General features: G+C 44.6%; 1 protein-coding gene across 12 annotated transcripts in view; it reads right to left on the reverse strand.

Annotated features, from left to right (window-relative positions):
- Nucleotides 1-2889: 2889 nt before the first annotated feature.
- Nucleotides 2890-26026, reverse strand: part of mrtfab (myocardin related transcription factor Ab) — a 36474-nt gene continuing 13337 nt past the window's right edge. For 3 of the 12 annotated variants that reach the window (XM_084001940.1, XM_084001932.1, XM_084001931.1), the window contains 17 exons: nt 17542-17607; nt 13474-13532; nt 12077-12152; nt 11626-11781; nt 10627-10781; nt 10364-10528; nt 10184-10252; nt 9716-9900; nt 9214-9385; nt 8228-8628; nt 7100-8069; nt 6437-6643; nt 6278-6355; nt 5689-5814; nt 5460-5552; nt 4756-4816; nt 2890-4673 (listed from right to left, as the gene is read on the reverse strand). In XM_084001940.1, the coding sequence (XP_083858066.1) occupies nt 4096-4673; nt 4756-4816; nt 5460-5552; nt 5689-5814; nt 6278-6355; nt 6437-6643; nt 7100-8069; nt 8228-8628; nt 9214-9385; nt 9716-9900; nt 10184-10252; nt 10364-10528; nt 10627-10781; nt 11626-11781; nt 12077-12152; nt 13474-13532; nt 17542-17607 (3617 nt within the window). In that variant the 3' untranslated portion in view covers nt 2890-4095. Of the gene's footprint in view, nt 4674-4755; nt 4820-5459; nt 5553-5688; nt 5815-6277; nt 6356-6436; nt 6644-7099; nt 8070-8227; nt 8629-9213; nt 9386-9715; nt 9901-10183; nt 10253-10363; nt 10529-10626; nt 10782-11625; nt 11782-12076; nt 12153-13473; nt 13533-17541; nt 17942-22909; nt 23368-26026 lie in introns of those variants that run through there. The other 9 variants (XM_084001939.1, XM_084001930.1, XM_084001934.1 and 6 more) reach the window with 9 other exon arrangements.

Genomic DNA, 26026 nt, shown 5'->3' on the forward strand with positions numbered 1-26026 from the left:
CTCCTCACGTTCTTTCTCCTCCTTCTCCCGCTTGGCTTCCTTCTTATTCTGGTTCTCCTCACGTTCTTTCTCCTCCTTCTCCCTCAGCTTCCCCTCACGTTCGTTCGCCTCCTTCAACATCTTCTTCCACCTCTCGTCACGTTCTTTCTCCTCCTTCTCCCGCTTGGCTTCCTTCTTATTCTGCTTCTCCTCACGTTCTTTCTCCTCCTTCTCCCGCTTGGCTTCCTTCTTATTCTGCTTCTCCTCACGTTCTTTCTCCTCCTTCTCCCGCTTGGCTTCCTTCTTATTCTGCTTCTCCTCATGTTCTTTCTCCTCCTTCTCCCGCTTGGCTTCCTTCTTATTCTGCTTCTCCTCATGTTCTTTGTCCTCCTTCTCCCTCCGCTTCCCCTCACGTTCGTTCACCTCCTTCAACATCTTCTTCCACCTCTCGTCACGTTCTTTCTCCTCCTTCTCCCGTTTGGCTTCCTTCTTATTCTGCTTCTCCTCACGTTCTTTCTCCTCCTTCTCCCGTTTGGCTTCCTTCTTATTCTGCTTCTTCTCACGTTCTTTCTCCTCCTTCTCCTGCTTGTCCTTCATCTTCTGCAGCACTACCTCGTCCTGGATCTTTTTCCTGGAGAAGATTCCTCTCCTCTTCTTCTTCATGTTCAGACAGAGCTTCTCCAGGACCCTGTTGTCCTCTTGGACCTGTCGGAGTGTCTCACAGCTCTGTTCTTTGTCGGCCAGGGCCTTTGTGAGATCGTCCATTGATTTCACCTGAACGCTTTGACTTTGTTTGACCATTGTCTCCAAGCCCTGGACTCTCTGGACCAGGTCTTTGTGCTCCTCCTCCACCTTTTCTAGCTTTGTTGTCAACATTTCATTCTTGGACAGCTCCTTTTGGAACTTGTCCTCAAGTTTCCTCCTCAGGTCCTCCATCAGTAGGACGTTCCTCACCCAGCTCTGTTCTTTCTTGGCCAGCTCCGTCCTCAACTCGGCTTCCAGAGTGTTGCATCTTGCAACGCTTAAAGAGGTTAAATTCTCCAGGAGTTCATCCGTTTTACTCAAAAGCAGGTTTTGGGTCTCTGTGTGCTGCTGAGACAGACCCTGCTTGTCTTTCTTGAGTTGCAGGAGTTCTTGGTCCCTCTGGTGGATCTTCACCTCCCGCACCTCAAAAGAATTATTCAGGGTGTTGACTATCTTATTCTGCATGGTTTGGTCGTCCTCCTCCTGGGTTTGAAGATGTTTCCTCAGCTGGTCGACCTCGGAGTCCTCCATCTGTATGGTTTTGTAGTTGATCCTTTCTGTATGAGATCCTATCTCTAGATTGGACTTTCCTGCAACAAAGGTTGTGTTTGTCCAGTACCTGCACTATATTTATAGACTCCAAAGTGCTTTGATCAAAGCCACTGCTTTGATGTTGCTGTGATGTCATCAGAATAGAATGGAATCTCAGAAGGAAAAAAAACAGTGATGTCATCAGAATGAAATGGAATGCTAGCCCTAAACATCAAAGCCACCACTGTGTATTTTTAAAAATGCCTGAAAACACATCTTTATAGAAAGGACTTTTAGCTAAACTATTTCTATCTGTTTTAATATGTTGGTTTTAATTATTTTTAATATGCTAGTACTAAATTCTTTTACAATGTTTTTATCCTTCTTTTCTGTGCACTGTAGCACTTTGAGGTCATTGAGTTGATGTAAAGTGCATTATAGATAACGTATTATTATTATTTTTATTATTATTATTATCATTATCATCATCAATGAAGGGAAAAAATAGAGAATAGGGAAATAACATGTAATGGAATGATGTCACACATTTGTTTGTTTGTGTGACTCCACCCTCATTGATATAAATGTGTTGGACAAAATAAATAACAATTATTTGTGATGATTCAAATTTATATCTTTGTATCAGGATCTCTGAAATAAGCCTTAATTAATAAGTAATAGGCCCCTCCTATGATGTTTACTAACTAATTCTAATTATATATTAGAAAGATGATGAAGTGATAGATATTGTGCATAAAAATATAATCACCTGTTAACAGTCAATGGTATTTCCTGTATTCTGGTGTATTTTAACATAGTTTGATACTTTTGTCTGACTGTGTCATGAGGAAGCAATATGGGTTCATGTTGTAAAGTGGTCGGCTCCTGTCAGATCACATATTTGAAAATAGACAACCAAATCTCTTTTTTCTCTCCTTATCAAACACACACAAGTGTTGTTTCTATCAGTTGTGGGGACCACTGAGTTCTGGGTCACTTGTGAGGACCGTCAAATTTGCATGGACACAATACATTGGTGCGTTGATTGCGGATTGAGGTCTTGGACCAGTGTCAACAAAGCTTATTAAACACTGGTCCAAGACCTAACCCTGTAGAAGCAGCTGTCATGGTGAGCTGGTGTCTGCTGGGAGTTTTAATTGTCAGCTTACCACACTGTGAGCACTTCTTGGAAAGAGATATTGCTTAAGGTTTTCTCATCATCAACTTTGATCATGAGAACAGCAACGTTTCAAAGTCCTTTAACCTGCTCCGGAGCAGTTATGTTCCTGATAAGAGACCAACGTGGAGAAAAGCACCGCCTACTGACCAATCAGCTCTCTTGGAAAATGGTCTAATGGAAAAGTCAATGTACCTTTGTCTTTAACCGTCAGTTATCATTCCCGGTACTTATTCCCCCACTTGGTGGTATTCAGATTCTAAAAAAATGACCTGGCAGCAGATCTCTGAACAGTGGCGCCCTCCTGTGGCCTCTCTCTTCATCACAGGATGTTAAACCAAAAACTCATCAGAGCACCAATGGTCGTAGAAATATATCATGAAGAAATGAACAGCAGGCTCAGATAGAACTCATTGTCTGGGATGTTGTTGTGTGTTAAAGAAACACAGACACGTCTCTTTGTGTTTTTATAATAGGTTTATTTTTTAACTTTTTTTTCTTTAAAAAAATGACAAGGTCCAAGTGTTTTTGGAAGCCCCGCCCTCACCCTATGTTCCCCAGCCGGGTAGCTCGACTCTAAAGCAACCAGCAAAGAAAAATAGTCATATGGACGATTGATAATATACACCCCATATACAGCAATACATAGTGGTCTACCGTAAAGTCACCAATAATACACAGCCCCCCCACCAGGCTTCAATGCAAACGGTTGCCAGTGATATGATTCATTCTCAAAAGCAACAGCCAACCGACGGCGGTTGTGTTTTTATACTAGTGTGTGTGGGGGAGTGGGGGGGGGGGGGGGGGGGGGGGGGGCGTCTCACCTTTCTCCGGTGACCTCAACACCCTCCTTTTTCTTTTTTTAAACCAATCAGATTCAGCATAAGTGCAAAACATTTTAGGAGGCACTGACACACACACACACACACACACACACACACACACACACACACACACACACACGTACGTACACGCGCGCACACACACACACACACACACACACACACACACACACACACACCCACTGACACACACACACACACAAAGACACACAGACACACACAGACACACACAGACAGACACACACAGACACACACAGACAGACACACACACACACACACACACACACACACACACACACACACACACACACACACACACACACACACACACACACACACACACACACACACACACACACACACACACACAGCGTTTCTGGAGGATTTTGGAGCCAAACTTCACTCTTCAGTTGGTCAGACTGTTGTACGAGGATCAGAAGTGTTGCAGCGTCCTGCTGCTTCTCTTTAACCGCTGACAACAATAACCTTACTATAATAAGGTCGAAGGGATTTTACAGTCTGCTTCATGGATTTACGTTTCTAACAGTCGACTTCTGGTCTACCGAGTCAGAAGGTCTAGTTTCACCTCAGCGTGCAGTGAGAGCCAGAGGACGACAGTGTGAATGTGCATGTGTCTGCATGTGTCTGCATGCGTCTGCATGTGTCTGCATGTGTCTGCATGTGCCAGTGACCCCGCAGTGGTAGAGACAGCATAGAAGGTTCTATATGTGCATGAAATAAAGACGCCGCCTGTACACGGTGTGAGCGAGTGCATGTGTGTGTGTGAGTGTGTGTGTGTGTGTGTGTGTGTGTGGGGGGGGGCTACAGACAGGACTCCCAGTGCAGCTGCAGGTCTGTGCTGTCCAGAAAATCAGTGGAGAAGACGCTCGGGGGGGTGTGAGGCACCAGCGGGGCCAGGCTTGTCCCCCCGTCCCCGTCACCGTTGCCTACTCCCCGACTTCCACCGCCGCCACCGCTCCCTCCGCTGGCACTTCCCACCATGGAGATGTCCAGCCAGTCCATGCTGTCCAGGGTGGGGTCGCCGAAGTCCAGCCCCGTGGAGTGGGGCGAGAAGCCCAGGTCGGACGTGTCCATGGGGGAGGAGGGGTGGTCCAGGATGCTGGGCGTGCTCAGCATTTGGCTGTGGAGGTCGTCGATGAGGGTCAGGCCACCGTCGGGCTCCACGCCCAGCAGCGGGCTGCCCGTGGTGCTCTCCAGGAAGTCCTCCAGGCGGCCGCCGCCGGGGCATGGCTCGCCCACGGACGGCGGAGGGGAGATGAGGGGGTGTGTGGGGGAGGGAGGGGAGAGGTGGAGGGGGGACGGAGGGGAGGACGGGGAGGGGGGGTCGGAGTGGAGAGGGGCGAGGGACGGGTCCGGGTGGGCTTTGAAGCCCGAGATTTCTGGAAGAGGAGAGAGGGAAACATCAGAACAGCAGAAACGGCAGGCTGGTGATGTCATTCTGTAGTTCTTGTAGTTTTTTACCTCCACTCTTCAGCAGGATGTCAAACAGGTCGTCCATCTGCTGGCTGTTGACGCCGTTCTCCTGCTGACACACAAACATCCAGTCAGCCAAACAAACACGACTACTCCGTCTTCATCATCCACGTCGTTGTTTCCAGATTTATTTTTTACTTCATAGCGTTATACAATACACGTAATAATATAGACTTGTTCTCAAGAAAAGTGGCAGTTTTTTGTTACTAGACACATCTGCAGATAAATATACAAAATAAAAATAAAAACACATTTTAGGTCTCAGCGTTCTCCGGGAATATATGTAATTGTCGGCTTTGTGATTTGTGTGAATTCTAGTACAACAACGTCACCTTTTTAATGTGATAACATGTAAAAATCTACAATATAGAGTCAAAGTAAATGTCATGAATCTATTAAATATATATCTTTCTGGTTTCATGTTCATGTAAAAGCAGGTTTGGATCCGGTTGCTAAGGAAATCCAGGATTCTCACTTTCTCTGGACCTGAAATACCTGACTGAACATCCGTCAACAAGCTTACACCCAATCTCAGCACACGTTTCCCATAATGCCTTTCAGCAAGGAGAACCATGTATCCCTCAGACACACATCATTATCAGCGTTTCCCAGCTGCCTCCAGATCAGTGAGGAGAAACGACAGGAAACGAGGAGCAGAGCAAACAGATGGAAAGAAGAGGAGGAGGACGTACTTTGGAGCGCTGAGGAGGAAGGGAGGAGTCGGGTTTGGGAGAAGGAGGAGTGAACAGAGTGTGCCGGTCGTACGGCGGACACACCTCCTCTCTCTGGAAGCATGAGGGGATGAAATCAGAAGAGGAGAGAAGAAGGAGGAGAAAAGGTTAACGAGGTTTGAGCCGGAGCAGGAGAGATGACGATGGAAGATACCAAGAGAGGAGGAGGAGGGGAGGGGAGGGGGGGTACCTTCAGTAAGTTGCTTTGGCTTTCGCTGTCCGACATGTCGTCAAAGAACGGCTGCAGATTGGGCGGAGCGGTGACGGACAGGCCGGGTGGAGGAACGCCGTTGGTGTCCAGGTGAAGCCCCGCCTTCTGGGAAACCACACAAAGAATACTCACTTGTGATTGGCTGGTCTCTGAATCTCTGGTTCACATGTCATCAGTGACTGATTCGGATGATTTTAAATGTTAGTGGCGACATCTTGTGGCAGGAAGTGGTACAGTTGTAAAAATGCAGAGCCTGCTGCTGCTTCAGGGTCAGTTAGGTGTTACTAACAATTAGTCAGCACTTTTGTCCGAGCAACATGTTTTTCTGCTGCGTAAACACACCACTTATGGAAGAAAGTAATAAAATAAAACCATTTCTATTATTATTCATCATATATGAATCAATTCAAAACACACGTATGAAGCACTTTACACAGAGAGAATTAAAAAAATATGATTGAAACATTTTAGGTAAAAGCAAGAGAAGAATCAAATGTGCAAAAAACATAATTATTACCAATATGAAATAACATAAAAAGCATGTATTACAGTGACATCATTGTCGTACCTTTTTGATTGGTTCGGCCTCTGGCGGCTCTTTTGATTGGTCGGTGCTGGGGAGTTTACTTGGAGTTGACTGCAACCTCTAAAGGAGGACAAAGAGGAGGAAGTTGCAGGTGGAACCATCACAGATGATGAACCCCGTCCACCACAGCAGCAACCTTACCTGCAGTGTGATGCGTCCGCTGGGCTTGGCCAATGAGGAGCCTCCGTTGTGTGCGTCGGCGGTGTGATTGGTGAGGGCGATCAGGTAGTGGTTGCCGTTGCTGTCGGTGACCAGCGTGGGCGTGCCATTGGCCTTGAGGAGGTCCAATGAGATGGCCTGAGTTTGGACCTGACTGCTGTTCTGTTGGTTGATGAAGACCGGGGTCACCTGACACGGAAAACATTCTTTATTACACACTTTTAATACATTTTATAGAAATGAAAACTTCACTCACTATACTGTACAGATTCTTTAATCTAATTAAAGCAATAAATACTGAAATATTATTTTGGAAATAACACATATTTGTAAGTTAATTTGAGTAAGTTCCCCTGGTAAGCAGGGCTGTATGTGTCTCGGGCTTTTATTGTGAAAGGGCACACAATGCCGTTGTGTCAATGTGGAGGCAATAGGCGTGTTTTTATTTAAATTAATAAATCCATTCAAAGTACTTTGTGACCACTTGTGTTGTGATGCAGTGTTGTACTGTGTAAGTGAAGATAAGAGTGGACTACCGTGTTCCCTTCTCTACATTTATACAGATTTAATGGATCTGTTGGTTATGAACTTGTTGTTCACACATGTAGTTGTTTAGTGAATAGGAAGCAGGATATCTGACGTTACCTGTTGCTGGGCGACGGCCGCCGCCTGCTGCCTCTGCTGCTGCCGCTGCTGAGCCCTCTGCTGCTTCTTCTGCTGGCTTTGGTTCCCTGCAGGCTTCTGGATCTGCACCTGGACCTGCTTCAGCTGGACCTGGTTCTTCTGCTGGCTGTGTTGGCTGAGTTTGAGCTGGTTCTGCTGCAGCAGCTTCTGCTGGCTGAGTCTCTGCTGGGCCAGTTTCTGCTGCGCCTGCAGCTGCTTCTGTTGGGTCTGCTGTATGATGAGCTGCTGCAGCTGCTGCTGCTGATGGAGCAGGATCTGGGCTTCCTTCTTCTGCTGCTGTAGTTTCTGAGGGTTGGACGTGGCCTCGGCCACTTTCACCTGACTTTGCTGCTGTTTGAGCTGCAGCGTCTGTTTCTGCTGTTCGGCCTGTTGGATCTGCAGCCGGTGGATCTGCTGCAGCCGGACCAGAGTCTCCTGGGAGCACTGCATGGGCTGGGAGGCTTTCTTGGCCTGGGCGGCCTCCGTCACTCCCTCCATCCCCTCCTCGGGCTCCGCCTCCTTCTTCACCTTGACCACGATGCCGTTGGGGAGCATTGGGGGCTGAATGGCAGAGGCTTTTATCAGAGTTTGAAGTTTGACCTCTGAGGACATCCTGCTCTTCTCACCGTCTTCCTTCTTCAGACAAGGGACTCCGGCGGTCATCTTGCCCTGCTCCAGCTGGGACCGCAGGGTCTCCACCAGCCGCTGCTTCTGCCTCAGCATTCTCGTCAACTCCTCGATCTGCTTGTCCTTCTCGTGGAGCATCAGGTCCTTGTCCAGGGAGCAGGTGTCCATGGCGACGCCACACGGGGGCTCGGGAGGCTGACACGGGGCCGGCGAAGGCCGGGGGAGGCTGCACGAGTTCTGGATCTCCTCTTTGACCTTGGAGAGCGGAGACAGGTTCGATGGGTGCTGAGGAGATGGGTGCAGCGTGAGCTGGGTCAGGGGAGAGCTCACCTAGAGGACAAAACAAGAAGGTTAGGACATATCTGTAAGGTCATGGAGGCTTTATTTAGAAGATGCTCTGTTTAGACTTCTAATAGTTAGGTGTGTAGAGAGGGGACATGTGGACAGGCGGGTCATTATTTCACTGCTTGCTCCCACATAAACCTCACCATCTCTCCGAACATGTCTCCATTACAGCTCGTCTCATCCGGACTCATCCCGGCCAGCGACCTCTCGGACGGCGTGGGCGACATCGGAGGGCTGGAGCTGGTGCTGCCGAATCGCATCACTCGCCCCGGGATCACCTGAGCCAACGCCGACAGGTCCAACTTGAACCCGCCCTCTCCCGGGTGGTGGTCGGGGGTGCTGCTGCTGGTGGTGGTCGGGGAGGATGTGACGGTGCCGGCGGCGGAGATCAAACCCTGCTGGCTGATGTTTTTCAAAGCTGGCGCCGCCGCGTTGCCCCCGTTGTGCTCCTGGTAGTGGCGGAGCCTCTCGATGAGGTCGTTCTTGGTGCCGGAGACGGTCAGACCACGCAGTTTCAGTTCCTGTTTCAGCTCGGCGACCTGCAGGAAGAGAAAGCAGACCGCCGTTCAGGTCTCAGAGTGAAAGAACGACTGATACTTAAGAGACAGAACAGCAGCAGGGACACCCCCGAGATCATCTGAATCTCACACATGAGAATTCAAAATGACATCATTCATACTTTTTACTTCTTCTTCTCTTTTCCCTTTTTACTTGTAAAATAATGCATACTTTTAACTCATTTTCCCACAAAACAATCTGAGCTCTAAGATCGACTATTGGAGGCAAAAAGGTCCGACAATAATTTTGTGCAAAAAGTCATTAATTACTCGATAGGAGTTGCTTTTATATTTTTTTCTCACGTGTAATTTATAATCATGGTATTAGTAGAGTGACCTAGATTAGTAAGGAAAGAATATTTATCAGCAGTTACACTGATAACGAGGTAAAGCAATATTTGGATTCTGGTGCAGCAACAACATATCAACGTGTTGTTTAAATGCTCGCAGCAATAATATGCTGTCGTCTCCACGTGATGACTTTAAGTTCACGAACACACCGAAGGCCACGTCTTAAAACTGATCACTTCGTTCTGTTTCATTGAACATTTTCACACTCTAACTCACTTTGAACTCGTCCAGGTTGGCTGGCAGAGAGCCCGGTTTGGCTCCTCCCACTGTCGCTTGGGTGTGACGGGAAGTCCCGCTCTGATTGGAGGGGGTGGGGGTGGTTGCCGTGGGAACGGCGCGGGAAGGGGAGGGGCCAGAGTTGGTTGTGGGAGGCTGCTCAGTCGGTGGCCTGAGAGGAAGACAGAAAAACACAGAAATAAGTATGAATATTACATAATCCTTATTTGAAATAGCAGAAGTCACATCTAATGATAAATGGGATTTTATTTAAATGCTGAATAGAATATTAGTAATATATTATTCAAATGTTTAAAGTTATATAAATTATATAAACCAATAATATACACATACATGGGTTTCACATAGTTTATTTAATTATCTGAACTTGGATCCACATTCAAAGATGAATTCTGCTTTTAGCCCGAGGCTGGAAGTGGAAGGAACAAAGCAGAGCAGGTAGTAATAAAAGCTGCCTGCAGGCGGCGCTGTAATAACTCACTTGGGCGGGGCCGGCAGGATGGTGTGGTAGTTGTAGTGCTGCTGCTGCTGGTTCAGGATCTGCAGCTGCAGGAACAGCTGCTGCTGGTGGAGGAGCTTGGCATAGGATGAGTCCATCTGGGGGGGGCGCTCTTTGTCCACCTTCTGGTCCGGAGGGATGTACTGGTGGTACTTCAGCTTCTTCACCTACGGCCGGGACACCAGAGGGTTAGGAGGCGGAGCCTCTACATCCATGACTGACTCAACACTCAAAAAGTATCATGAAAACTCATAATAGAACATATGGACAGTAATCCCATAACTACACTCAAAGAACAAGTATTTCCAGGTCAGGATACACTTGATTCTTCCTCATCTATGATGATTCCACAGAGAGAGCATGTTGATGGACTAGAGGAGCGATGAGCTCCAGCTGGTTATCTCTAATCTGACAACAATCATTCTAGTGCATGATGGGACCCGAACACACCTTGGGTTTGCTGTCCTTGGGTTTCTTCGGTCTCTGTGGAGGACGGTCTGAACTCGACTTGGAGTGAGACTGGGGTGGGGGGGGAGAGAGAGAGAGAGAGTTAGCCATCATAAAGAGAATAAATCATATTTATTCATAAATCATCTGGGTGTTGATGAGAAGAAAAAGAATCATCATTACCCGCACCTTGATATGTCCACTGGAGGGGCGGGAGCTCGTTAAGGTCACCATCGTCCCATTAGTCATCTTTGGGAAAGGGGAGGAGTCTGAGCCATTCACCTGGGGGGGAGGAGGAGGCGGAGGAGGCGGAGGAGCAGCAGGTGGAGGAGGGGACTGTGCAATGAACTGGAAAGATGTTGCTCTGGTTAACGATGGGAGTTCATATTTCTTTGTTTCATGACTTCTTAAGGTTCCTTCATCTCATTTAAACGTGCTGCGTTTACCTGCGTGGGCGACATGTTCCCGTTGTGGGCGAGCACATCGGAGGGCGACAGCTGGGGGACGGCACTCAGCGGAGAGTCCTGATTGGTCAGCTGGTCAGGTGACAGAGCATCACTGCTGTCTTCATCCAAAGACGAGCTCTCTCCCTTCGGAGAGTCTGACGGAGGAGGAAAGGTTGGTTAGAAACACACCTGAGGGCTAACCAATGAAATGACACGGCTTCCTCACACACAGTCACTGTTGATCAACGCGTTGCTCAACGGCGATGACTGAACGTTATACAACGCCGTGTTTCCAAACAGGACTGTGTGCTCACACGTTGTGTAGTTCTCATGATTTCACATCCAGCAGAATGAAGCAACCTGACTCACTAATTCATCACCGTTCAAATATGTGTTGCAAGTGTGTGGAGACACCTGGATGTTGTAATGACAGGTAAAGGTGCGTTCAGAGAGTCAGAGGTGGTGACAAAGTCGTCAGCGTAGACACTCGATAACAGGGAACATGTTTGGGACGGTGTAAGAGCTTTGTCTCTGTCTTTAGGTTTCTAAAGAACCGGTGTGAAGCTCAATACAGTTTTATTTTGTACCAGGCTGCTTATTTATGCTGTTGAGTTGGGAATTTAATATTAATAATAATAATAATAATAATAATAATAATAATAATACATTTATTTAAAAAGCAAATAAATAAAATAAAATAAAAAATGAATACAATTTAATAAAATAAAATAAATAAAACAATTAAATAAAATAAATAAATAATACAAATTTAATTAATTAAATAAATAAATAAATAAATAAGTAGATAAATAATACAAATTAAATTAAATAAATAAAAAACCTGATTGACTTGTTTTTGGAGTTATGACGTTAGCCTGATTTCCCAGAGGTTGCTGCTTGGTTTTAAAGGTAAAACACCTGCACTCATCCCTGCACTGCATGGCTTCAATTCATTTTCTAAGCGTCCGGCATGTGTTCATGGATAAAGAGTGCAGTTACCCAGCGGGGACACGGGACAGTCCACAGACAGGATGTTCTTGTGGACCAGCTCGATGGGACCCGGCCGGTGGGAGAGTTTGTCGTTGAGGTCGTCGGCGAGTCGCGCTCGCTTCAGCTGCAGCTGCTTGGCCTGCAGGGACGGCTCTGCAGACGTCTCTGTGGTCAGCGGGACAAAACGCATGCAAGTCCATTCAACTGATGGTCAACACATACATGAGATACATGCGGTCATATAAACACCACCGGTCTACCAAGACAGGAAGTTTACGTTCCATCACATTCTAAGAAACACAGAACACCCTTGAATGTGAAATAGGAACTAACACGATCCTTATCACATGGGGATTGGTTCTGTTTCCTTCATTATATGGTTCCTTTTTAATAAAGTTTCCTGTATTTCATCCGACGTTAAGCTCTCGTTGTGAAACGTGTGAAGGTTTCTAGATCTCACCCTCCAGGATGTGCATCCTAACCAGCTCCGAGCGCTCCGGACGACTCCGGATCTTCCTCTTCAGGTAGTCCTCGGTCTGGAAGACACCGGATCACCATCAACACCATGATCATGAAGATAGTACAGATGGACTGCAGTGGACTGCTGCTGTGGATCCTTTATACCACTTAGTTTCTGTTACTGTGACATTAACTATCACTTCATTTTCACAGTAAAATCACCCACAAACCAGGGATTTGTTCAATTACTATTCCATGCCATAAATATCAAAGTATGTGTATTTCCATTTGTGGAATGGTTTTGACAAAACGATTAAACAAAGTATGAATATAATGCAATTTACATTTTAACATGTAGTTTTTTTTTGTCCGTTTATTTTGTTGGATTTTGCATTTGTTAATAAGTGAAGACTTGACAAGCAGAGGCTTCTTCCTATCCCCCCATTTACAGCGAGTCTAATATGTATTATGCTGAAATTGGCTTTTTATATTATTGCATTTATATATATCCTTTTGTTTTCATCTTTTTTTATCATTCCTAATTAAGAAAATTAGGAACTTTGCATGTTACCATAACTATGCAGACGATACACAAGTTTACATAACAATATCACCAGGTGACTATAGTCCAATTCCAGTACTGATTAGATGCATTGAGCAAATCAATAATTGGATGGAGCAGAATTTTCTCAAATTAAACAAAGACAAAACTGAAATCATTGTTTTTGGAGCCGAGGAAGAACGGTCAAAAGTTAGCACCCAGCTTCAAGCGCTAATGCTAAAAACCACAAACAAAGCCAGAAACGTAGGTGTAGTCATGGACTCAGACCTGAACTTCAACAGCCACATTAAATCAGTTACAAAGTCAGCCGACTATCACCTAAAGAATATATCAGGGATTAAAGGACTTATGACTCAGCAGGATTTGGAAAAACTTGTCCATGCATTTATCTTCAGCAGGCTCGACTACTGTAACGGTGTCTTCACAGGTCTCCCTAAAAAGTCCATCAGACAGCTGCAGTTCATTCAGAACGCTGCTGCTCGAGTCCTCACTAAGACCAAAAAAGTGGATCACATTACTCTGGTTCTCAGGTCTTTACACTGGCTTCCTCTTGACTTTAAAATACTACTGCTGATGATTTTTTTTTTTTACTTTATTTTATTATTGGCTGGTTTTAATGAGGGTTTTTCTATGCATTTTCATTTTGCTTTTATTTTCTTTTAATCCTTCTATTTTTTTTTCACTTTATTGTGTGACATTTTTATAATGTGAAGCACTTTCAGACTGACAATGAAAACAGTAAAGCTTGCTGCATTTGATGGTAGAATTCAATAACCAAGCGGTGCTTTGCCATGTCTGCCAAGGTCTTTCAACAAAGCATGAATGTGTGGACTCACTCTGGCTCGCTCCAGACTCCTCCGCTGCTGTTCGTGAAAGGCTGCCGGGCTCTTCAGTGCTGCGAACAGAGAGAGGGATGAAGGTTGTTGTGATGCTGCGTTCAGCGATGACAAGCACAGATAACGTCTGCAGAGGAAGGCTCAAAGCAGAAGTGGCTGCAGAAGGTCAGCGGTGCTATTTAACCACACACCTAGATGACAGCGCTGTGGGCCATTTTTATCAATTCATACGCCGAAAGGTAACCATACGGCCTCCTGGGAGCCGGCTACCTCCTTCTCTATCATTTCTCTGTATTTCAACTGAGACAGGAAGTCGCTTTGAATCTACGGATAGACATGTTTCTGTTAGTTCCTTTACATGAAGACAGGCAGAATGCCAGACGTCCCATCCACAGATGAATGGTATGATATTATTCATGAAAGAATCACTTTTTATATGAGGCTCCAGCAATTTAAATTCAATGACATCTGGAAGCAATGGAAAATGTACATTTCCCTGAAACGCCCTTCTTTTGTTTAAGTTTTTATTCTATGTCAAGATGTACTTGATTGGTGAATTACTTTGCTGTAATACTGTGACAGAAAACACCCAATGTTCATGTTACTTCATAAAATGCTTTCTAAATAGAAAATATTAAAAAAAATACTAATGACGACATTCAAAAAAAGAAAAGAGACAGAATCTCCAACACGCAGAACCTGTTCAATCTGCAGAACGATTCCCGTGAGCAAAATACTATATATTCTAATTAAACATGCTTCCAAGAGTCAGCACACTGTGTCCCCTTCATGATATGAATTATTGCTATTTTAAACAGAAAACACTTCTCATGTGCAACAACTTTGGTGGTGGTTTGAGATACGTAGACTTCCAGAACTGTTATTATTATTATTAACAGTCCAACTGTGGCGTACATGAATGAATATTATGCTTATGGAAGTGAAGATAGTAGTTGGAATTATTGCCCACAAGGATTTAACATTTTGAATACCTTACTCTATGCTTATACAAAAAAGGAACAGTATGTTTCCTTTGATGAATGTTGTTTTCCAAATAAACGTGTGTTTTAAGTCTGAGTCAGACAGAAGCCGGGAGTCGGAGGGACATGAATTCTTGATGACTCGGCGTCTGGATCGTTAGAAAGCAGCGAGGAGACGGAGGACTGATGGATGGACCGCTGCGTCAAGAGAAAAATCTGCATTCATCACTGCACTCGGCCAGGACCGCCTGTGTGTGTGTGTGTGTGTGTGTGTGTGTGTGTGTGTGACTGGAAACATTTACTCATCTACACTATTTTTAGTCGGCCAGTTACGGCCTGAAAAGCAAAAGAGAGCATTAAATGAAAATGTCTGTTCAGCACAGAAATCCCTAATTTAAACTATTTAAACTTAACAGAATCAAAGATATCACAAATATATATATATATATATATAAGCTTTAATACAGAGATTTCTCATTCATTATCATGGCTATGTTTTTCTTTTGTTATTATGTTGTGTTGGATATTTAGCTCATATTCAAATTTGGATAATGACTATTTCACAAACATATAGGAGCTACATGTAAATTGGATGTAAATTATATGTGATAATGTAATTAAGGGGCAGGACGAGATAAGCTTAGCTTCCTGCTGTTTCTCCTGCTTGATTTATACCGATTCTTTTTCACATTTGTATGATGTATTTCATGTAAATATTGTACTTTCTATTTGAGGAAAATAAAGGTCAAATCTAATGTTTTGGTCGGTTAATGGGTTATGGTTTTTAATTGTTAAACCGTGAGGGTTCAGAAAAGCCAAACACAAAGAGAGATGCTCACTGTGTTTGGGGAAGGATGTCAGGGTCAGTGGCAGTTACGATGATGCAACAGAACACCCATCTGATTGGTCGAGAGCTGGTGAAATCCTCAGAAGGTGTGTAAGCTTGGACGCTCTGGCTACAGGCTACATGTGTGGGGGTGGGGGTGGGGGGGGCATTCCTCATGTCACAAACCGTGACATCACATACCAGTTGGGACATCACCAACGGTCAAGATCACAACAAAACAGCGGATCCTCCCATCATCGCCTGCTGAAGCATTCCTGGTGCTTATGTAATAGTTATGGCTCACTAACATAAATAACTATAATATGATCATATCTGCATGACATGTGTTACCAAATTTAATTAACCGTGTTCAATTTCATTATGTCTTCAATGTACGGCCTTTTTATTCCCTGGAATCAACAGCAAGGGGAAAGACTTACCGTCATTAACGGATGATATAATCTAAAACATAAAAAAATAAAAACTGATCCTCCATCAGTTCCCAGCAGGCACTAAAGCTGCATCACACCACAGAAAGGGGATGCAGCGTATCAATAAATAAATACACTTTATATTTCACTATATGGTTTTTCATCAGCACATCTGTATGATCTTGACATTTGAAGGCAGAACCTCGATGTAAAGGTATGTGGCTCCAGCCGTCTAAATATGATTTAACAGTATTATTCAGCATATTTTCCCTCATATATTACTTTATTGTTTATTGTGCGAGGTTCGAGGAGTACCTTCGTGGAGGTTGGGCAGTTCACTACCTTGTTGGTCTGTCGAGTCTAAGGGAGTGCGCCCTGCTTTGCAAAGTATATCTATATTTGTATGTTTGCAGAGATTTATGCAGCCTCTTTGCTCTCTAGCAGTTCATGTGATCTTTACTGTCCTATAATTTAACAGCTGAGCAACCTTTCCTTGACCTTGCTGGGTCTCTATCTAAATATAATAATGATCCTGAGTTTGAGGAAGATATAACAGAGATTATGAAGAAGAGAAGCTTGAAAGTGAAGTACTCCACGAGGACAAGCTGATCCCAGATCTGTTGCATCGTAGGAAACTACTAAACTACTAAATGTTGAAATGTGAGGCTGTAAAACCGGCAGCAGGTCTGACTGTCCATTCTAGTGCATTCTTGCATGTCTAACTGGTGCTTTTAAATGCAAACGGAGCCAGGGGAGTTATTTTAGGTGGATTGTTAGAGGACTGATATTCACCAGGGTTATATTACAACGGCAGCAGTGGAAGAATACAACATGGGAAGAGAACACAGAACAGCATGTTTTGGTGCTTTTCCCTTTCTTTCCTCCGTCTGAACAGTAAACAGTCTCCTGGTGTGTGTGTGTGTGTGTGTGTGTGTGTGTGTGTGTGTGTGTGAGAGAATGTTGGCTGTTTTTACAAAGAGCTTCTTCAGAAAGAAAAAGAAAAGGCTGGTACTCGGTGCCCATAGCTGTGTTCTATCTCTGCCTCTTGTGATGTGCGGAACTGTGAAACAGGAAGTGGATCGAGAAGAGGAGGAAGCTGCCTACTTTGATAACACAAGTGGTGCAAGGAACACCAAATATAAAACACACACAACATCTGCACAGTTTCAGCACAAAGCCTGAAACTCAACACACACACACACACACACACACACACACACACACACACACACACACACACACACACACACACACACACACACACACACACACACACACACACACACACACACACACACACACACACACACACACACACACACACGCGGGAGGATACAGTTCAAACACATCCTGTCTAGCAGACGAGGAGAATCAGATTGTGTTGCTTGTGAATCGATCGACCGTTCACGTATAACTCATATTTAGTGTTATGTATGTGAGACGGTCCGACATGCTGTCTGATGTCTCCCTTTGTAAACCCTTTGACCTCAGCTCACACACACACACACACACACACACACACACACACACACACACACACACACACACACACACACACACACACACACACACACACACACACACACACACACACACACACACACACACACACACACACACACACAGAGCCCTGGTTGATAGCATGTTTCTATGTAAACATGGGAGAATACTACTAATACAATCTTCCACATGCTGAATAAAAACCACATTACTAAACTACATACTAGGACACGAAGTCTTTGGGTGAGACTTCCGGTTCCTGTAACCGGTATACAGCATGTGCACCGCTGTAGATGTGTATAGATGTGTATAGTAAAACGCTGAGACTTACGTGGCATGATCCCTTGGCTGACCAGTTCCTCTCGTGTACGTCTCTGCTGGAGTTTGAGCTGGAGGACTGCATGGAGACGGAGGAGGTGAGGGGGGAGGGTGGGGGAGAAAGAGGTGAAGAAGAGAGAGCCGGTGAGAATGAGAAACTGCAGTGATGGAGTTCTTGAAGCGTCCTTATTGTCTCCGCTGATCAGTCGTCCATCTGCCACACAAACAACCCCGATGCATTTGGACAGACATGAAGAGGATCTGCACTTTCTCACACATAATTCATCCTCCCATTTCCCCCTTCTTTTTTGTAGCTCGGAGGCAGAGGAGGGCGTGAGCAGCGTTCTACACACTTCCTGTTTGTGGACTTTTTTTTCTTTCGTTTCTGTGCCAAGCATGCGCAGATGTATATCAGAAAAACATTAATCATTAGAAGTATCAGTCAGAGAGAGAGAGAGAGAGAGAGAGAGAGAGAGAGAGAGAGAGAGAGAGAGAGAGAGAGAGAGAGAGAGAGAGAGAGAGAGAGAGAGAGAGACAGCAAGCATAGCATAAAAAGATGAGAGAAAGCCATGTAGGAAGGAGAGCAGAATGTGGAGTGAAAGGAGGCCGGCCTCCATGAGACGGCAGTGAGAAAAAGAGTTTAGCATATGATCGCACCGTCACATGAAAACAGGAAGCACTTGTTGCATAACACACGGCGCTTTAAGGAACACCGCACAGGACAAAAGGAGAGGACCATGTTCGACCTTTCAAAGTGTTAAAGTGATGTTGAACCTCATTCCAGTCTCAGCATCATACTGTTACACTAGAAACACATTACTAATGATTAAAAAAGTTAGTCAGACGAGGGCAAAGTGAGTACAGGGTTCCTCCATCTTCTCCAGAGTCAAATTCAAGCACTTTCCAAGCATTTCAAGGTGCATTTCCATGCTTTTCCAGCCCTTCCAGCTGTGGTAAACTCCATATTTGTACCAATCCAATGGTCAGTATTCAGTCTACTTATTATGTCACTTGTTCATCACATTAAATGAGATGTTATTGTCCTCTAAACAACCAACATGATGTTTGGAGACAGCTTTTTACAGAAGGACCACAAATGAAAGGAAAACTAATTCCACTAACAGATCCACAGAAATATAATCACTGAGAGTATCATTTATAAAAACAAATATGGACCTCTGCAGGATCATGCATGAGTCTTTATCAGTAGTGGCTGGCGTATCCGTTTCACTGCAGCACAGTGAGAGTTCAGGGAAGTGACCCTCCAGTCCGTCACACTAACTAACCCACTACAAACATGAACGTGTCACCGAGCACGACGAGAACACACAGCAGCTGCACACACTCCACTGTGGTCCGCTGGTGTTTCTGCAGCTCCATGTAACTGCACTTCTACCTCCACTGTGTTTCTTGGCAACCGCCTGTTTCCATGTTAAAACCCAAGCCACGCTTACTGTTCATCTTGGTTTTCAGTGTTCAGAGGATGTTGGTTATTATACCAAATACCGCTGTTTTAACACAGAGCTCATTCCAGCTGAGATGCATGTTTTATATTTATATATTATAGATATACCAGCTGTCCGTGTTGAGGGGGGTGCGTGAGGCTTCCCAGGCATCTCTGTGCAGACTTGTCTGCTACACAGGCAGCACCTGTTCCTCCTCGCTAACAAAGTGACATCATTGGTAGCTCGCAGGCGAAGCTAGCCAGCTAGCCGCCCTGCATAGCTGCTGCTGCTGCGTAAGTCCTCTGTTATGACAAACAATCCAGAAACTCTGCCAGATCCATAAACTAAACGTCAGAGCTGGAGCTAAAATGTCCCTCTGTGCTCCGCTGTGTTATATTTACCAGAGCTCATGCTCTACATGGTGAGGGACCGGAGAGAGACTCCCCCTCTGCAAGCAATAACATGTCAGGGATGTAAACACACAGACCCAAACACAGCCAGGGTCCTTCATGGGGATTTCTGCACCGGCCGCTCAGACATTCATTCTCCTCATCGCACCCCAAACACACTCACACTCACACACACACACACACACACACACACACACACACACACACACACACACACACACAGTTAAAATCCGAGCCACTTCCAGGGGGAGAGGGGTTTATTCTGGGAAGGAGAATCTTACACTTTCCCTCTATCCCAGCCTCACATCTCCTCATATTCCTCCACAGACCGACGCTCCTGTTAACGGATTATTCCTCTCTTTATCATCGCTGCCAGTAGATGTTTAGTCCACGATGGCTTTCAAGGGCTGCTATCAGCAGTTTATCAACCAACTGAATTACTAAATAGAGATTTCCAAAATCATAAAGTGTGAGCCAAGTTTCACAGAGACACCTCATACATTTGCAAAGTGTGAAGTGCTCCAGTGGTGTTAAAGTTGTAGACAAATGTATGAAAATGAAAGCAATGATGGTGCAGTTATAACAACGTCAGTTAGTATCGACAAATAACAAACCAAATACTGAACAAACGTCGAGGCCAGAAACTGTAATTTGACTCCAGGTGTCACTTTTGTAATAATATAGTGTTTAAATGGCGATAAGAAACAAGGTAAGGTCAACAATCTGCAGTTATCAGTTCTCCTAAACGCTGCAGAAACCAGACTTCAATGTTAAGGATAAAGAGAAGCGTGGTTAGACTTCTGCTTTACATGACCGGGTTATTGTAGTTAACATGATCTCTGACAGTAAGCCAGCTTCATGTGTGCACGTAAACATCCTCAGTAGTGATGCTGGTTGGGGGGGAGGAAAAGAACCACAACGCCTTCATCTAAATCAGGTCTGAGGGTCATTTTGGTTCATTTAAAAAAAGGATGAAGAGGCAGAGCAGGTATATATCGGGATACTAGGCCAGAGCCAAGGCCGGCCTCCGCACTAACACAAGTAAGAGCCGAGGAAAAACAGAGGGAGGACACAGCATGCATAGTTTTTATACGAAGGCGGGGAAACAATGAAAAGCTTTTCTTCTTACCGAGCTACTTGTAAGAAACAACCAGCAAAAAGATGCCTGGTTGTTGTTTGAAAAGTGAAACAGCATCTCTGTGAACTGTATATTTGCACCATGCTTAATGTTTGCACCAAACCTTGAATCTTGAACAAAACCTTATTTTCTGCACATCCAGCAGTAATTGTGTCTGCACCGACATGGAGGTACATCCTATGACTGTCCATAGCCTGGATAATGTAACGGAGGGATCTCTGGTTTGAGGCTTTGAGGGTGTGGCGGAGGGAGAAGAAGGAGGTCAGCGAGGTGGAAGCCGACTTCTTGGTGGCCAACTAGGCTAATCCTGCTGTGCTTATCCGTCATTAGATCTGTCTGAGTGTGTCACTGCCCCAGAAGACCCCCAGCCTTGGCTCAGCTCAACCTGAAACCTCAAATCTACACGTCCACACGGACCGCGCACTCAGCCGGCCAACACACGGCATCGACGTCGGAAAAACCCCTCTATTTAGAAACCCAGCTGATGTTCTCCTGCTCCAGCTCATCGTTATGCACAGAAGCATTTAAGACGACCACAGCAACATATCACACATGGATGGAACGAGGAGGCAGAACAACGCACGCCGTTCACACCCTGGAATCACTTCCGCAGCGTTCGCTCTGCTGCACTGCGGTTGGCCCGGTGACAATAATGAACGCTGCTTATCTGAGAGTTCAAGAGGGGCGGGTCTAATTCACATGATGCAAACAATAGCGGTTATAAAAAAACCCACCGGGATAATGATAACTGACACTGCAACATGCAGACAGAATTCAAGCACTTTCCAAGCATTTCAAGGTGCATTTCCATGCTTTTCCAGCCCCTTCCAGCTGTGGTAAACTCCATATTTGTACCAATCCAATGGTCAGTATTCAGTCTACTTATTATGTCACTTGTTCATCACATTAAATGAGATGTTATTGTCCTCTAAACAACCAACATGATGTTTGGAGACAGCTTTTTACAGAAGGACCACAAATGAAAGGAAAACTAATTCCACTAACAGATCCACAGAAATATAATCACCAACTATTTTCATCATCTGTTCATCATCAAAAGTCATTTTTCATAAAGAAATGTCAGAAAATGCTGTTTTCAGTCCCTCAGATATGGAGATCTTCTTTCCTCTGTTCTATCATAGATGTCATCACATACAACACACATTTCAAGACCTTCTCAAACCTTGAAAACACTTGAATTTTAGTGTGGTGTGCTACATGTTGCTGAAACCTTTTTTAAATGTTCTCCCTGCTTCTCTCCGTCTTCACTGAAGCTCACAGGAATGTTGTGTTTCAGTCAGCGATGCTTGTAACGTTGGCTATAAACAAGCTGAAGATTATTTTTCCTGCTCACTGATAAAATACCAAATTAGGCTGTCTGAGGCTTGTATTTGATATTATGTCACTATTGGCTGGAGTTTGGCCTTCCAATGGAAAACATTTGTGTAATCCTCAGACAGGGTTTGTTTTCCTCTCAGGTTCTTTTAGATCTGGGAAAATTCATCTACATCCAAAAATGTACAGTATCAGTAAATATCACAGCAGATACAGCCTATAATACACTACTACTACCACTGCTGCTACTACTACTAATCATAATCAAAATAATAATAATAATACTGCTGCTACTACTACTACTACTCCTACTGCTCCTACTATTAATAATAATCAAAATCATAATAATACTGCTACTACTACTACTACCACTAATGGTAATGATAATAATAATCCTACTACTACTACGACTACTACAAATAATAATACTAATAATGATAATAATTCAAGTGAAAAGACAAAAGCAGCAGCAATAAAAATCTGATTTTACAGCTCTACAAGTATTAAATATTAGTAGCTTCCAGCTGGGTCATAACTTAAAGCACCGTTTACTGCTCCTCTGACCTACAGGTGGTGCTAATGTGCCAAGTAAGGCAGCAGCGTGCCGACAAAGCAGGAGAAGAAGACGACTGCTGGCATGTAAGGATGGGCAGACAGGCGAGGTTTCAAATGAAACTTCAAATTCAAACATTGGTTCACCTCATAGTAGACCAACTCTGTCCCTATAAAAGGACTCATTCCTCAACTATACACACACCTGTTTGTCCTGTAAATATTCTGGTTTCTGGAAATGGCAGCTCATTATGTAAACACGTTTATGCTACACGAGGTGTTAGCATTGCAAAACAGCACAATCTCATTCTACCATCTCCCAACCCCACCAGATGCTGCTTATCAGAGAGAACAGATGATTACTTGTACTTCCTTATAATACAGGAAGCGGAAGCCACCAAGTCCTGACATGAACCCTGTGGACTGAATCACAGAAAGAAAAGGCGATATTGAAAGATCTCGGGCGTCTCTACTGACTATGTGCGGCTCCAGGTTCCCCACCTTCCTTCAGGCTGTGATAGAGGAGTCTGTCCTGATCCATCATCAGTCCTGCTTTCTCCAGCTCCTCTCCCATTGGAGGAGAGCCCGGGGGGGAGGGCTCAAAGGACAGGCAGTGGTTGGTGTCCAGCATTATCATTCACAATGAGAGATAAATCACTTGGTGAGCGTGGAACTTGTCATTCCAAGGCGGTCCTCCTCCCAAATGTTCCAGTTTGAGGAGGAAAGAAAACCAGCTGTCCCTTCAACGAGCGGTCCTCTCTTTCCAAACGGGAAGACGGGAATCAAACGGCCGATCAAAGTGGAGGAGAATATCCGTTTAAAGCAAAGTGTGAAGGGAAAGCGTTGCTGCTGCCTCTCCTCTTCTCTGCGAAACGCCTTCGGTCTTTCTGAGCCAGAGAGGAATCGATTAGACCGGCTCAGATTCTCTCTCTCTTCCTGCTGCTCCCTCGTTCGCTTGCAGTGGCAGACAGCGAGTCACGACAGCAAATGCTGTGCGAAGGTTTCCCAGAGACGGGGGGGGGGGGTCCACAGGGCGAGTCGTGGATGAAATGAACAAGGGAGAGAGAGGAGGGGAGGAAACTGAAAAGAGGCCAGTGGTGGAGGAAGAGAGGACGGCAGCTCCTCCTGGATCTCACACACACACACACACACACACACACACACACACACACACACACACACACACAGACACACACACACACACACACACACACACACACACACACACACACACACACACACACACACACACACACACACAGTAAAGTTCTCCTGCTCAGCTGTTGCCATTCATTCATGGGGGGGCTGCAACAGGCAAACCCCTCCCTCCCCATCAAACGCACACACAAACACACACAAACACACAACATACAGAACAAGATCAGAGACAATATGTACTTGAACACACTCCAGGCTCATACACACACACACACACACACTTTAATCTACGGTCAGTTTTTTATTGGATGAGCGGAAACAGCAGTTAACTGTTATTCCGCGATGACCTCATCCAACATAATCGACCTTTGTCAACGATACTGGGATGAATCTCTCTCACTCACACACACACACACACACACACACACACACACACACACACACACACACACACACACACACACACACACACACACACACACACACACACACACACACACACACACACACACACACACACACACACACACACACACACACACACACACACACACACTGTATAGTGATTGATACCCACTGCAGTTCTGAGATGTTGTTTTTTAACAGTCTGCCCTTGAGGGAAGGTTTCTCTTTCACATAGGGACTGTATGAAATATGTTTTGATAAGGAATGAGCCTCCTATTGGAGAATCAAAGCTGATGCCTCCTAATCCCCGTCCTCCCGTCCCCCCATCCCTGGTCCCCCCCCCCACTCTGTTTTAAATAGCAAGGCCAGCTGGCCATACAGGGGCTATATTCAGCCTGGTATCACCTGTGCATTCGCAGGGTAAGGTTACTTTGAGGCACACACACACACTCTCTGCTTGCAAATATACACACACGCAAACTTTAAGCTGCATTTCCACCCGGACATAATGAATGTTTTATGAGGCGTGACATGAAGGGGAGATACTTTCATTTCATCAAACACATACAGCACAGATAGGAGTCGAACCTATTAATAAAACAAAAAGGCCTGAGCATGAATATGAAATGTAAGAAGAACACTGTGTGACCTCACAGTCATGTGACCAAAGTGCACCTGAAAACACACGACAACACCTTGAACAAACGCTGACTGGTCCTACAGTTACGGTCTGGTCTGAGTCTGTGATTAAGGTCCACCTGCTGCTGTGATTCACAGTCTGGGCAGGACACAGCCAGATGACAGCACACACACTGGGATTAGGATGTCGCCGTGGTGGGTCCAGCCAATCACAGCAACACACATGCACACACACATGCACACGCATCATCAACTGACACACAGCATGCCAAACATGTCTGTTTATTTTCATCCTGGTGGCTCAAATCCATCTCACATTTTCACTTCACTTTTCCTCTGACTTTGTGATTTAATCTGCATTTTTCTACATAACATAAACATGTGGGCCCCCTGATTCCCACGACAATACTCACATCATGAAAGGACAACAACGTACACTTAACAGACACATTCTGTGCTGCCTGGTAATTGTCATTGTAACCTTGACCAACAGGGTGAAGCAGCAGTTTGCAGGGGAGTTTTATGGTTTTAGGGCTTAGCTGTCATAGTGTGTGTGGGAAGTACAGTTTTGTTCTTTCCCATGACTTGACTAGACCGGAATTAGTACTTGGTGTGGATGAACATCCAAGTATCTAGGAACTATTATAGGACTAAGTATCTAGGAACTATTATAGGACTAAGTATCTAGGAACTAGTATAGCACCAAGTATCTAGGAAGTATTATAGCACCAAGTATCTAGGAACTATTACAGGACTAAGTATCTAGGAACTAGTATAGGACTAAGTATCTAGGAACTAGTATAGGACTAAGTATCTAGGAACTAGTATAGGACTAAGTATCTAGGAACTAGTATAGGACTAAGTATCTAGGAACTAGTATAGGACTAAGTATCTAGAAACTATTATAGCACCAAGTATCTAAAACTATTATAGGGCCAAGTATCTAGGAACTATTACAGGACTAAGTATCTAGGAACTATTACAGGACTAAGTATCTAGGAACTAGTATAGCACCAAGTATCTAGGAAGTATTATAGCACCAAGTATCTAGGAACTATTACAGGACTAAGTATCTAGGAACTATTACAGGACTAAGTATCTAGAAACTATTATAGCACCAAGTATCTAGGAACTAGCACCAAGTATCTAGGAACTATTATAGCACCAAGTATCTAGGAACTAGCACCAAGTATCTAGGAACTAATACAGGACTAAGTATCTAGGAACTAGTATAGGACTAAGTATCTAGGAACTAGTATAGGACTAAGTATCTAGGAACTAGTATAGGACTAAGTATCTAGAAACTAGTATAGGACTAAGTATCTAGGAACTAGTATAGGACTAAGTATCTAGGAACTAGTATAGGACTAAGTATCTAGAAACTATTATAGCACCAAGTATCTAAAACTATTATAG

This window comes from Eutrigla gurnardus (assembly GCF_963514095.1).
Source record: "Eutrigla gurnardus genome assembly, chromosome: 22".
NCBI classification, from domain to species: Eukaryota; Metazoa; Chordata; class Actinopteri; order Perciformes; family Triglidae; genus Eutrigla; species Eutrigla gurnardus.